The sequence below is a fragment of the Orcinus orca genome, chromosome 2, assembly GCF_937001465.1.
Source record: "Orcinus orca chromosome 2, mOrcOrc1.1, whole genome shotgun sequence".
NCBI lineage: Eukaryota > Metazoa > Chordata > Mammalia > Artiodactyla > Delphinidae > Orcinus > Orcinus orca.
This window is the reverse complement of record NC_064560.1, coordinates 109,563,900-109,579,323: the sequence shown is the minus strand read 5'-3', so window position 1 is coordinate 109,579,323 and position 15,424 is coordinate 109,563,900. Positions and strand designations below refer to the sequence as shown.

General features: G+C 35.9%; 1 protein-coding gene across 2 annotated transcripts in view; it reads right to left on the bottom strand.

The window, feature by feature from the left end:
- SECISBP2L (SECIS binding protein 2 like) overlaps positions 1-15,424 on the bottom strand; it is a 62,585-nt gene that overhangs the window by 33,903 nt on the left and 13,258 nt on the right. For both annotated transcript variants that reach the window (XM_004281300.2, XM_049706048.1), the window contains exons 5-11: positions 11,846-12,075; positions 11,527-11,551; positions 11,071-11,186; positions 5,220-5,354; positions 3,670-3,750; positions 2,959-3,126; positions 2,676-2,817 (exon numbers count right to left, since the gene is read on the bottom strand). In XM_004281300.2, coding sequence (XP_004281348.1) covers positions 2,676-2,817; positions 2,959-3,126; positions 3,670-3,750; positions 5,220-5,354; positions 11,071-11,186; positions 11,527-11,551; positions 11,846-12,075 — 897 coding nt within the window. The remainder of the gene's footprint in view (positions 1-2,675; positions 2,818-2,958; positions 3,127-3,669; positions 3,751-5,219; positions 5,355-11,070; positions 11,187-11,526; positions 11,552-11,845; positions 12,076-15,424) is intronic.

The window sequence follows — 15,424 nt, the reverse complement described above, 5'->3', positions numbered from 1 at the left end:
CATCTTTCAAGTTCCTCCTTGACTTGACCCCTGACTCTTTTCCCTAACTCCCCAAAAGAAGTTAAAAATCTCCTCTATATAAAAGGAAGAAAAAACAGGCAAACTAACAAAACCTCTCCCCTAACAGGCTTCTAAGATACCATCACTCCCCTTTCTTCCTCATTACTTCCCAAATCATTATAATCTGGCCTCCGCCCTACCCACTCTCTTGAAACTGCTATTGCCAAGATCTCATAAAACCTTGCAACTGCCAAATCTAACTCTGATTCTTTGCTCTATTCTAGAGCAAAGCAGCATTTGTTACCAAAGACCACATCCTCTTCCTCAAAATTCTATCCTCACCTTTTGTGACATTACATTCTATTTTTCTCACTCTTTCTCAAACCTGTTTTTCTGGTTCTTCTTCCTTCTGTCTTTTAACTCTGAGCATTCTACAAGGCTTTATCCCTGAACATCTTTTTCCTAATTTTTCTTTCCCCTGACAATCTTATATATTTCCACAGCTACAACAATCATCTCTATTTGAAATTCACTGACTTCTAACCTGAACTGCACATACCTAACTATAAGTTAAATAGGAACCACCAGGACCTCCCTAACCAGCATTTCAAATACAACAGGGCCAGAGTCTGTTCTTCCCAAGAAAATTCTTCTTCCGTGATCCTTATCCTGTTTCGTATCGTCATATACCTAACCCCCACCACAGTCCTCCAAGTCAGAGAGTTTGGAGTCATCTTTGACCTGTTTCCACATTCCATCAATTAAAAAACCCTATTAATTCATTAAAATCCTTTTACATCTCTGCCATAGTCCCGTCCTTCTTTTGGACTTCCCAAGAAAGCTGCTTTCTTTGTAATCAGCACTTCCCAATTTAAACACTGGTGATAGATTAGAGATTAATCTCACTTCCATCTGTCAAGAATCTTACTCCCCCTTTAAAGCCCAGTCCAAATGCTATCATATATGAAGGCATTTGTAACATACATCCCTGTTGACATAAATCACTCTTTCTTCTATAAGTTCATAAAACTTTGCTGGTATCTTTCCTAAGGCACTGCTTTTTATTAGTTATGTGGGTACGTCTTTCTCTCAGACTAGATTATAAACTCCTTGACCACAGGTATATCTTAATCCTATCTGTAATTCCACAGTTCTTGACACCACACTTTGCATGTAGATACCTACATTTGTATATATTAATGTGCTAAACAAACCAAAGTTGTAATAATAAGCCACTTGAAGTTATCACAGGCTAACAATCTCTTTCCCAAAATAACTGGCTAAACTTTATTGAATGATTATAACCCAGATGCTCTTCTAAGCACTTTACATGTATCATCTCATTCAATCCTCAAAACAATCCAGAAGCAGGTACTGTATTATCTCCATTTTAATGTAAGGAAAGTGAAGCACAGGAAGATTAAATAACTTGCCAAGGAAAAACATGGAAGAACAGGATTCAAGACACAGCTCAACTCCAAAGCCCCTGCATGCAGCCACTAGACCACACTGCCTCTGGAACACTAACTCAGTTCCATCCCCTAGAGTCCTTTACTCTTAGTGAGATGTTACTGCCACGTCCCTCATCTCAACAGCATGCAACTCTAAAGCTCAGTATGCACTCAGTATTATTTTTACTAACAGTTACTCAAAGCTAAGGTTCATACCGGATGGTAACTAGCTCTAGGTTTAAACATTTTGCACACACGATTAAAGTTATAAACTGTTACTTATATTTTTGTTTAAAAACAGTAGACCCTTTACATAGGAACCGAGGAAAGAAAATTCCATTCTTCCCCTCAACATCAGTGCTTTTTGTTGGTGCCTTTCCCTTTCCTTTATCTTATTCCTCATCCTCTAAATACAAAGACTATGAAAAGAAATGAGGGAGCATGTCAAAGGTGCTGAGCTGTAACTCTGACGAGGTTTGTTAAAATATAAATTACTGTTTCAGCAGAAAGCCAGCTCATTTTCTCTCTCCCTCCCTCCCCTCCTCGTCCTCCCTCCCCCCACTTCTCTCCCTCTCTCTCCCTCCCTGTCTCCCTTTCTCTCTCTCTCTCTCTCACACATACACACAAAATCTGATTAACACTCCTATGTTTTCCATTTGGTTTTAAATTGGATAATTTAACAGTTATAGAGCCAAATTACTTGTGATTCTTATTGACGCCTTTGAAGAAGAAAAATTTGGTTGGTTCGTAACATATACCAACCGACATTTGAACAGAGACCTGGAGGACCTGATGGAACAAACTATACTGATGCCTGAGGGAAGAGAGTTCCAGGTAAAGGAAAGAGCAAGCACAAGGACACTGAGCTTGGAGCACGTTGGATGTGTCTGTGGAACAGCAAGGGGGCTAACGTAGCTAGAGCAGTGAGTGCCGGGGAGAATGGTGATGAGGGCAGAAAGGTTAACAGGAGCAGCTAAGATATGACTTAGGACCCTGGCTTCGCTCCAAGTGAGATGACGAGCTACTAGAGGATTTTGAACTTATATTTGAAAAAGAGCGCTCCTTTTAAGACAGACTGGGGGTTAGGGGGAATGAAAGGTAGGTAATAGTTAGGAGGCTACTAGTGGCAGGAGAGAAGCTGCTGAGTAATCAGACTCTGGATTTTTTGTCAGATTAACGGTTTCCAAAAGCCAAATAGCAAATTGCCAGGATTAATGATATCACCTGTATATGACAGAGGTCTGGTATTAGTAATTTGCCGTGCTTTCATGGCTTGTTGTTGTTTTTCCAGAGCTGCTAACATGTCCCCCAAATCTAGTTGTACAGGTGTTTTATTCTTTTTCCCAGCTGCCTTTGATAAAGCTTCCTGCAAGGTAAACATGAAAACATTTTTCATTTTAGTATGAAAATGTGACAATTTAAGATAATTATATTTGTCAGTCTTCCATCCATCCCCCAAAACCTACCAAATAAACTATCATATTTGTTCATAAAAATGAACACATACCTGTAGTTTTTTTTGCTCCATACTTATTTCTGAATATTCTTGAGCTGTGGCAAGGGCTGCTGCTAAAGCTTTCTTCTTTTGACTTTTTGCACGTTTAGGAACTGAGGTTGTAATGGGAATTGGTGTCTGAACTATATTGATTGGTGAGTTCTCAGGTAAATCATCCAACTACAATAACCAGAGAAAAACATTTGTTAGTGATTCCATAAAAGTCTAATCATAAGGAAAGACAATCTAGAATGTGAGATGTTCTACAGTATAACTGGACTAGACTCTTCAGAAGATTCAATTACATAAAGGACAGAGTGAGATGGTGGGATCATTCTAGACAGGGAGACTGGAAAATAATAGAGACAAAACAGCAAAATGCAATAGGTGATAACTGACTGGATCCTGGACTGAAAACAAAATAACTCCAAGGTAAAGTTTTGCAACAACTGGGGAAATTTTAGCATGGACTATATGGTTTATGATGTCATTTAATTAATGGTATTTCCTTGTCTGTAATGGAACTATGGATTTCAAAGGACAGTGTCTCTGTTCTGGCTATGCTGAGAAGAAATACTAAAGATCAGTACTAAATACAGCGCTTCTTCTATACCATGCTGCCCTACAAGTCTTTATACTTAGCTGTAATATTTCTTTTCAACATTGCCATAGCTCAAAAGATGTTCAAATATTTTGCTTATTTTTTTTAAAAGAGTCACTTACTACTTTTGAAGAAAGTTTCTGTTGAATATTCTCATCTTTAGCACTTCCATTCTCATTTAGTTCTCGAAATCCATCTTCATCCTGAAATAGTTCCACGTTTTAAGTAAAAACAGAGTCCAAAGCAATAAACTCTTAAGAACAACATTTATAATGCTTAAGAGTAATGAAATGACAGGGAAGTAATTTTTTAACTCAATATTAAACTATTTAAAGTCAGTCTTAAAAAGGAAATCTCATTTCTCACATGCTAAAACATAGCTAATTTAACTATTCAAGGATGGGGATACATCCACACGTGTCCATCCTTTAGATTTCTGCATCTACTATTCCATTTTTATTAATAATTCTACCCTAAGGTGGGTAAGTAAATGAAAAGAAATTCAAAAAGGATTTTATCACATTTCACATAATTTTGAGAAGATTTTAAACAAATGGCTTAGTATGAATTTCATTAATATATTCCCTGTCCCATTACTACATACACCAGTCAATAACATTAAAAGTGAAAAAATAAAAATAAATTCCCTATTCAAAGTAATTTCTTAACCAATATCCTCCTTTACACTGAAATTTATATCTATTATTTTTAACTAAATATAAGTATGGAACCAATCATATGATTAAGTGCAAATAAAAAATCTGCCACATGTACTGTTCTTGATACACTACTTGAACTGAAGCCTCAAGTCCTTTAGGTCAATTACTAAGCTTATCTAACATATTATTCATCTGAAGCCTCTGGCCTCAAGCATATTTAAACTCCATCTATTAACTCATTTTATAGAAACTATATAACAAAAATGAGTTGCCTGGGATGTTTGTTCACCATCTTGACGCAATCAAATTCTACTCATTCTTTAAAACCTATTCCAAATGTTATCCCTATCCTGCCTCAAACCCAAAGGGACTTATTTCTCCTTTCAACTTCAACCACACCCAAGAAGTATCAGGTGTGTACATGTCTACATTCCTCTATTACACAGCAACCTCCCTAAGGGTAGTGTGTTTATTCACCTTAATGTATCATGCAGAGCATCTTACTTTAAACATACAACAGGCCTCCAATGAGCACCAGTTAGATGAATAATAGAAACATTGCAATTAGAATATAAACTGTCTGCCTATTAGAAAAAGTAAAATAGCCTTTTATCTTCCTTCTTCAAGACTCCCCCGGCTAGCAGCACAAATTGACTAGATTGAACTGTTCAAATTTGAAAACTTAACAAATAGATTCAACAAACATAATAAAAGTTAGGAAGAAAGTTTCAAACTAGGTGAAGTCCACATAAAACTAAGTTCTACCTCCATATGTTACCTCAAAATGAATACTCACGACAAAAATTTATGAAAATAAACATTAATAAAGTTAATGTTAGACTAACTATATATAACCAAGACAAAAATGATAAGACAAATACATCTAAGTAACTTACAATCTACTTGCAGTCACATGTTAAGACATAAAAAGTACTTATCATAATGTAAGAAAAATTAATTAATTTCTTAATGGCAATAATTGTACTATACCAATATACAGTTTGAAAAAATACCTCAAAATATAAAGACTCGGAATTTGGGTCGCCTCTATGACATTGACTGGGGTTTAACTGCTTATTATCTTGTCTCTTTTGCAAATTTTGTCTTCTTTCTGAGGAAGTACTATGTCCTCGGCATCTGAATCCAACCTAAATAAACCCCGGGGGGGGGGGGGGAATATGTTACTTTTAAGTAAAATGTTTTATTGAAGTATGACATACAGAAATGTACCCCAAAGTATACAGCACAATGAATTTTCATAAAGTGCATAACTTATTACAAAAGGTTAAAACTTTTGACAAATAAGGTCATTATAATGAAAATACAAAAATGTGATAATTAGTGCATGTTACTTTTTTCCCTTGTGCATGAACGTTTATATCAACTTTATTTGTAACGCCAAAAACTGGAAACCCAGATATCCTTCATTGGTAGAGTAAACTCACTGTAGTATATGCATCCTATAAAACAGCAGTCAGTCACGAAAAGGAACAAACTACTGAAATACCCAATAATCTGTATGAATCTCCAGAAAACGATGCAAGTGAAAAAAAGCCAATCCTGAAAAGACTGTATGAGTTCATTTATACAACATTCTTGAAATGACAAAACCATAAAAAGGGGGAACAGATTAGTGGATTCTAGGGGTTAAGGAGAGGCTGGTGGGGAAGGGAAGGGGGAGTTTGGCTATAAAAGGGCAACATGAGGGATCCTTGCAGTAATGGATCTGTTTTGAATCGACTATATTGATGTCAATATCAGGGTTGTGATACTGCACTATAGTTGCAAGATGTTATTACCATTGGGAGAAACTGAGTATTACCTTTTTATAAAACTATCGTAGGTCTTTTAATATCTGTAGTTTTATTGTTTTTTAATTCCTAGGAAATATTAAACATTTTAAATCTTGTTTATAAGAAAACAGATTTAAAAGAATAAAATTGTCATTCAATCACATAAATTATTATTATTCTATTGACCCATTTGCAAAATGTTCAACTGTCATAAAAGCAAGAAAAAAACACATTAAGCACTTTAAGAATCTTAAGACAATCAAGTTCCCTCTCTTAAGTACCTAATGCAACTTAGGTGAAATGCCTCTGAACCACGACACCTAGATAAGATGTGAAAAGTATGATCCTCTTTACCAGTTACCCAAGAATTCTAACAATATACAGAACTTGAAGCAGACCTGGACTGAAGGTGCTGTTGTATAGACTTTGGATTATTAAATCAAAAATATGCACACAAAGACCTAGAAGCACCTAGCAATTCCCATGCTAAGCAACTGGTCTAAAAAGACTTGCTGATAAGAAACATAATTTTTTTTTTAAGAAACAGAATTTTTATACTTTCTTGGGAAGTAGGCTGTATGGCAGAACTATATAGGCCAGAAGATAGTCATATAGCAAATGTAATCTTCCTTAGAATATGCACAATGGGGCTACTTCCTATAACCTATAAGTATCTGTTAAGAAACTTGATAATTTGTCAGGTACCCAACAGTTCCATGGTTTTAAATATTTACCTCATTTTAAAATAAACTCATGAACATGGATAGAGAGAGAGACAGAGGAATACATATGTGATGAAGCAAATTTCTGTAAAATCTTCGATAGCATCAAGCTAGTAGCTATATGAATGGTCTCGATAAAATTGCTTCAACTTTAAGGTCTGTTTAAAATTTTTCATAATAAAATATTTTTTAAATTGGCTCATAAAAAGCAGCTCATACAAGGATGCTAAAACAAATGCAATTTACAATGTCTAGGTACTAAAGAAACAACTGAATTCACATAAATTATTAACACTGAAATGAAAACCAATAATCAAGCCCCAATATTGGGATGAATAGAAGCAAGAGAATAATTCTTGAGTAGAACTCTTCATTTCTTTGTACAGTCACTATCACGAACAAGTAAATGTAAACCTGCCCTCCAAACAGCATTATAATTATATCAAAATGTAAGCCCTGGGCTTCCCTGGTGGCGCAGTGGTTGGGAGTCCGCCTGCCGATGCAGGGGACACGGGTTTGTGCCGCGGTCTGGGAGGGTCCAGCATGCCGCGGAGCGGCTGGGACCGTGGGCCATGGCCGCTGGGCCTGCGCGTCCGGAGCCTGTGCTCCGCAACGGGAGAGGCCACAACAGTGAGAGGCCCGCGTACCGCAAAAAAAAAAAAAAAAAGAAAAGAAAAAAATGTAAGCCCTGTTGTAAACCAGCCTTAGTATATATGCATTAATGTTGTTACAAACATAAAAACAATTTTTTAAAAAAATAAATGCAACTTGATTCTTGTACTTGGACACATAAAGTTCCAGGATTAAGTTAAAACCCCCAAGCTAATGGTCCCAACAAAGTTCATGAGGACCAAATATGCAAGTATTTCAATTACCTCCTGGAATGAACTGATAACTCCCCCTTTTAAAAAAATTCTTCTAAGAAAAAAGAGTTTTGTTGCTAGAAAGTGGGCACAGGGAAGAAAGCAGAAACTACAGCTACAACTACATATTAAGATTCTTAAATGACTAGCACAAAATCAGTATCTAAAGATTCAGGTGTTTATATTCCACTTACATAACAAAAAAGAAAAATACTAGGAACTGACAAATGAGGAATATGTACAAATTTATTTTCAGAAAATTATACAATACTTCTGAAGAACACAAAAAGGTAACTCAAAAATAAGAAGACAGGGGACTTCCCTGGCGGTCCAGTGGTTAAGACTCCTCGCTTCCAATGCAAGGGCCCTGGGTTCAATCCCTGGTCTGGGAACTAAGATCCTGCATGACGCACTGCACGGCCAAAAAATTAAAGAAAAAAAAAAAAAAGCAGGAAGACTTTTTTTTTCTAGATAGATGCCATATCATAAAGGCAATCCATTCTCCCTAAGTTGATAGATTAGTTTAAAAACCAATGGAACAAAACAGAAAATCTGGAAACAGATTTCAATATATATGGAAATTTAATAGGTGATAACGGTAGTTATCTCAAATAGGTGAAGTAATGGACTTGTCAATAGATGGTGCTGGGAGATTTAGGTAGCCACTTGAAAAATACAAAATAGGACCCATATCTCACAACACCCACCAAGACAAACTCTAAATGGAATAAGGATTTAAATGTAAAAAAAACACAAGAGCATAAACACATTGGAGGAAAACAGGCAAAATCCTTTATAAAAATAAACTTCTTAATGCTATTTAAAAGAAACTTGTATATGGCAATAATAATAAGCAAAGTCAAAAATGAAAATCTAGCAAAATATTTTCAACTCATATTACAGACTACCGGCTCCCAGAAATTAAAAAAATTTGATAAGAGCTTGATCAAATTGATTTAAAAATGTACACAGGGAATTCTCTGGTGGCCCAGTGGTTAGGACTCGCACTTCCACTGCAGGGGGCTTGTCTTCAATTCCTGGTCAGGGAACGAGACTCCCACAAGGCACACGGCCCAAGAAAAATAAAAATTTCTAAATTAAAAAAATTTTTTTAATGTACAAAAACAGAGAAATAGATCAAGATACAAAACATGGTCAAAGAGTATGACAAGTTCACAGAAAAGTACAAACGGCCCTTAAACATATGGAAAGATACTCAACTACTTTAATACACTATTCCTCCCTCACTGGCACAAATCCAAAATCTTGAAAACACATGATTACTGAGGCTACTTGGAAATAAGCACCCTCCACATTATCGGTGAGAATGCAAAATGGTACAATCTGGTGTTATTTACCAAATAACAGAAATGACTTTATCTTTTCACTCAGCAATACCTTATCTAGGAATTTATTCTATTGCTATACACACAGATTTCTAATTAATACTGCAGCACATCTATTAACAGCAGTAGTTTACAAATAATTCAAGTGTCCAACGACAGGACTTCAGAAATTAACAAGGATATATCCATACAACATTAGGAGTTGTTAAAAAAAAAAAACTCTGGGAAAATACACAGATATAGGGAAGAGAAGAAGACAAGTGGAGACGGTAAAAATGAGATTGTTCATTGTATAACCTTTTTCATATACTTTATTTTTCAACCTATTCACAAAATAAAGCCATTTTTAAAAACTTAAGTTTTTACATTCTGTCCCTCATTTACAATTAAGGGTACATCACAGTATAGAAAAAATCTGCTATTTCAAATGTTAAAACACTGGTAAAAACATTAAAAAGCACTGCATTGTACAGTAGTTAAAGCAGCATGGTACAGGTGCAAAAATCTGAAAAATGGAACAAAAAAGCCCAGAAACAGGACCCAAGACGTAAGAAATTAGCAAATGACTAAAAGGGCAGCACAAATCAGAAAAAATAATGGATTACAATGTTAAGACAACTGGTTTACTGTGAAAATAGACCTCATTATGTTGTACTATGCATCAAAAAAAAACCTCAGATAAAAAAGTTTTGAAAACATTACCCTGTAAAAAAGAAGCAGAAAATACAAGTGAATATTTACTAGATTTCTAAAAGACTTTTTAAGCCTAAAAACAATCAGAAATTGCAAAGGGGGAAAATATTTTGACTTAAAAGAAAAAAAAGGTTCTGCATATCAAAAATCAAGCTACACACTTAAGTATAACAAAGCCTCAGAAGTAGAAAAGAAAACACACACATTGTTCAACATCTGGCTCCAGTTCTTTTGGAATGAAGGGAGACAAAATAAACGTTTATGCGTTTCTATAATTGAAAGTTTTGTGTTTTTTCACCATTCTGCATCAGTTTTGAGGCAGAGATAAAACGTTTTTCTGTATCAGTATTATTTCCTCTCTAGTGGGCTACTGATACCAAAAGTACCAATAATGAGACTGCAAACTTGGCAGGTCTGGCAGTTACGATTTCAATATAAAATTTCAGTCCTTAACCAAACATTCCGCAGATTTTGTTTATCTAATCTATACGAACAAGTCTTGTTTTAGCTCTTTTGTTTTTAATCAAATAAAGCTAGACTGCCTCACAAGCCTGCCACAAACAACAATGACTCATTTTTGCAATAACCATAGGGAAGAGGGCATTATTCTACTTGCTTTCCCGACAGCCTAATTAACATTAGGGTACATCTGAAGTACTTCATTTCAGGGAAGCAAAGGCACACCAGCAAGTATTCGGTTTCCTCAATCCATTAGTAACTTACTCTCACTTCAGTTCATCCAGATCTATTCATATGGTAACTTTAATTCCTTAACTAGATTTAAGGAATCCAGGAACTCTACCTAAAAATTAAAAAGGAAAAATACTGACCAATTAACACCTCCCTGATTTCACAGACAACACAGGAAGACAATTATTGGAAGTTCGTAGCAGTATGTAACTCGCTCTGCTGTACTGCAGCTAGGTCTTGCTCCCCAAGACCAGGAAGCTGCCCCGTCTGGCCACATTATGGCAGAGGCAGCCATCACTATGGTACTGCAACAAGCACCGAGTATGGCTTGTGGTGTTTATAGTCAACTAAAGACACGTGGACAAGGCTACAGTCCTAAAGTTCAAAGAATCAGTATTTGAGGTATTAAAATGCTTTAAATTTTTTATATGGATAAGAAACAGTCACAGAAGATGAAGCAGGACTGGAGAATATTCTTTTTTAAAATTATAAAATATACAAATATATTTCTTAAATATAGAAAAGTAGAAAATGGTACAATATATATCCCACCTACATTCAACATCTTGCCATTTTGTTTCATTATTTAAATAATAATTTTATTGGCTAAGCCATTTAAAAGTTACAGATATCATGTTATTTTAAACACCACAATATGTATCACCAAAAATTAAGGACACTGCCCTTCAAAACCACTATACCATTTATAATAATGCATCTCACACTACTCAAATTTCTCCAACCTAATCCAAATTACCTGTGAATTATTTCTTTGTTCAGCCTGCCTTCCACCTCTAGAAAATGTCTGATTTTTTTCCATCCAGGGTTTTTTCTGAGTTGCCTGGCAAGTTACACTGGACCAATTTACACCACCTGTAATAAATGAGATTTTAAAATATAAAGATGTCAAAACCTAAAGGGCCCCCTAACTTCACATACTGAAACTCAGTCACTATAAATGTAATACTGAAAATTTTTCCATAAACTTTAAGTGGTATTCCAGTTCTTAGTAATACAAGTTGTCATCTTTCAGAATACCTCTAGCTGGAATTTTCTCAATTTCATCAACAAAACTATACTTTCAAATTAACTTGAATTTCCTTGGAAGATTTCTAATTTTTCTGCAGCATCAGCAAGCTTCATGCTTAAAAACAAAGCTGTGACATGGACAAAGAAGAAAGTATAGCAAAAACACTATGCAGAAAGTAAGTACCTGCACATATAGATGATTCCACATGCTAAAAATAGAAACAAAAAAGACAATTATTTTCCGCTTAAGAGTAAACACCATATACCTTGCAAAACATTTCATAATTCCATCTAGTGTGAAGCATGCTTATTATAATCTTCGAAAAAATACTTCTGCATAAATGAGTATTCTTATATTAATAATAAAACATACAAAATACATTTTTAACCATCCTATTATTATAGGAATTGTTCATGAAAATAGATACTTCAGCTTTAGCAGAGGACACAAAGATAATACTGACACAGATGACTGATGAGGAAATCAAAGTAATGCCACATACACTGATGGTGCTAGAATCAGGATTTCTCAAAGCCCCAGCTGCAGGTTGGTTGTTGCTGTGTTTGGGACTGCAGTAGCCACTATCACTGTCAATGTCAGCTTCACTAGCCCCCTGCTCACTAGAGGATTCAGCAGTAGGGTGGGATGCTCTTCTCCTCCTGCCTTTGGCCTTCCAGAGCATCGTGGCAGAGCTCTCTGAGAGAGATTTGTTAGCGATGTCTGATGGGAAATCTGTAAGGCAAGGAAAGTGTGACAACTCTTTTTGAGGACAAGTTGATCAATTCTTGTTATCATTAAAATTGTAAGAAAACAAAGATACCTAACTTTGTAAACAGAGAAAACAGGTGAAAACTTTTGAAAAGATCATCAAAAGGTAAGCTGTTCCTGAGAAGTTGGTTTATAAAATGTGTTTAGTATGAAAAGAGAATATTTGTATAACTAAAATATTTGCATAATTAATATTACAGAATAATTAAAACAAACCACCATTACCTATTTTAAGAAATAGAACATCACCAATCCTTTGAAGTCCACTGCATGCCTCCTCCACCACTGCATTCTCTTTCTCCCTCAGAGGTCGCCACTATTCTGAATTGTGTTTACCATTCCTTCACTTTTTAAACTAGATTTACCAAGGATTTTTGTATTCCAAAAACATAAATCATATACTTCTGCAGTTTTAGCTTTATTAAAATGAAATCATACTGTCCATATTCTTCTATGACTTGCTTCTCCCTGCTGCTACCTCCTCCTCCAAACAGTGACTGGTTTTGAGATTCTGATGCATGTGGCTGTAATTCATTAAGGTCACTGGAATCTAAAATGTCTGTGTATGAATATACCAAAATGCATTTATCCTTTGTACCACTGATGGGACACCTGGGTTGTTTTGGGGTTTTGCTATTAACAACAATACTGCTGTAAACATTCTTATATAGACATATAAGTGTGTGTGTGTGCACGTGAAGTTTCTCTAAGATTATTACTGCTAGGCCTTAGGGGATACACATAATATTCAACTTTGCTTGGTAATGCCAAATCATTTTCGAAGGTGGTTAAAACAGTTTACACTCTAACAGCAGGATATATATATCCCCACTGATGCACATATTCACCAAATACTTGACACTGTCCTCTACGCTATAATTTTTGCCAATTGTTGGGTACAAAAAGATGGCTCATTGTGGGTTTTAATTTGCATTTTTCTGCTTAATAACGAGATTGAGAATCTTTTCTCATGGTTTTAGCCACTCACACTTTCCCTTCTGTAAAATACTTGTTAATTTTACTTTTGGTTTGTTTGACTTCTGCCTATTTTTCTAAGTTGCCTGTTTCTCATTTTTGTATTTCACAAATTGTAATTACAAGACATTAAAAAACCTCTTACAATCTCCTAACCTATCACAAATATTCCTTTTTCCACAAGACTTTTTTCACATACACAATTTTTTCCATATATAATTTTTATACAGAACCAATATAATTTTTGAGTTGCACTGTTTAATATTATGTTCTTCATTAATTATAATATATGAAGGCCCCAAATTATTCCACTGAGTGGATGTCCTGGAGACTTCTTTTTTGTTTGTTTGTTTGTTTTTTTGCGTTATGCGGGCCTCTCACTGTTGTGGCCTCTCCCATTGCGGAGCACGGGCTCCGGACGCGCAGGCTCAGTGGCCATGGCTCATGGGCCTAGCCGCTCCGTGGCATGTGGGATCTTCCTGGACCGGGGCACGAACCCGTGTCCCCTGCATCGGCAGGCGGACTCTCAACCACTGCGCCACCAGGGAAGCCCTGGAGACTTCTTTTGACTTGTTGCCCGTTACTGGACATTGAGAAGTTTTCAGTGGTTTTTTTTTTGGTGCTGCTGCAGTGTACACACCTTTAATCAAACAGTTCCTTTTCTCTCTAGGGGGAGATTCCACTTGGATACATTCACCTGAGTAGGACAACTGGGTCCAAATATTCCTATAGCTCTACCAAACTGTTTCAGCCCCTTGGCAGCACTGCATTCCAGGGGCCCTGAGCACAAGGTGGGATCATTTTCTTATTGATTCCTATGAATTCTTTATATGTCCTCACACTAATCCTTTGTCAGTTACATGCATGGTAAAAGTCTTTTCCAAGATTTGTGCCTTGTTCTTTCACTCACGCTTGATAAACAGAAATTCTTAATTTTAGAAATAGTTCTCTCCATGCAATCATAAAGATATGTGCTATATTTTCTACTACATGTGGTTTTCCCATCTAAGCCCTTAATCCATCTGGAATAGATTTGCATGATGTATATGTTAGGGGTCTGTGATGCTATCTTTGTCATTTTCCTTATATGTGTTTCTGGGCTCTCTGTTCTGTTTGATTTTCACATACTGAGTTTTACTATATTTTTGTATAAGCCTATAAAAAATAAAATGGCTTAATAGGTCTTGATATCTAGAGGAAAAGTTATTTTCCAGGGATGTCTTGGCCAGTGCTCCTTTATTTTAGAATTAGTTTGTCAAGTTCCAAAAAACTCCCCACTGGAATTTTTTTTTTTTAGTAAATTTATTTATTTTATTTTTGGCTGCATTGGGTCTTCATTGTTGTGTGTAGGCTTTCTCTAGTTGTGGTGAGCAGGGGCTGCTCTTCATTGTAGTGCACGGGCTTCTCACAGCGGTGACTTCTCTCATTGCAGAGCATGGGCCCTAGGCGCGCTGGCTTCAGCAGTTGTGGCGCGAGGGCTCAGTAGTTGCGGCTCGCGGGCTCTACAGCGCAGGCTCAGTAGTTGTGGCACACGGGCTTAGTTGCTCCGTGGCATGTGGGATCTTCCTGGACCAGGGCTTGAACCTGTGTCCCCTGCATTGGCAGGCGGATTCTTAACCACTGCACCAGCAGGGAAGCCCACCATAGGAATTTTGATTAGAACTGCATTGAATCTATAGACTAACTTAGGGGAAAAATGCCATTTGCAACATCAAATTGTCCTGAATGAGCATGCTATTTATTTTTTTAAATGTCCTATAATAAAGTTACAGTTTTCTGCATCAATGTCTTATTATCTTTCGTCAGGTTTATGCCAGAAACTGTATTTTTGTTGCTACTGTAAATAATATCTTTTCTTAAATTTTGTTTGTTGGCAGCACACTGAAATGGAATTAATTTTTGTATATTATCTTATATCTAGCCATGTTACTAAACTCTTAAATAATATGAGCTTGTGTTCAAGAGTAAAAAATTGTTACAAATTCCTTTAAAATTTTCATTCTACCTATAGTTGATACCAATTAATCCTGATAACTTAAAAACAAACTAAAGAATAAGAATACTGATAGAAGGTATAATCTTCTACTCAAATTATATCTTCATCTTTTCACTTTCTAATTCTTGTGCTTCAGAAGGCTGTCTTTGTGGACACTTAATGAGCAAACCAAAGATGTTAGGGTAAATTTTTAAAGCAGTTCCAGGGTTCAAAGCATGTAGAAATGGGTCACTATGTCTAGGAACAACCAAAACATAGAAAATTTTGTCATATATTACCTTGTGACTCTTTTCCATAGCCACTCCAACCATTTGTCAGTCTGTTAATCTCATCGCTTTATGC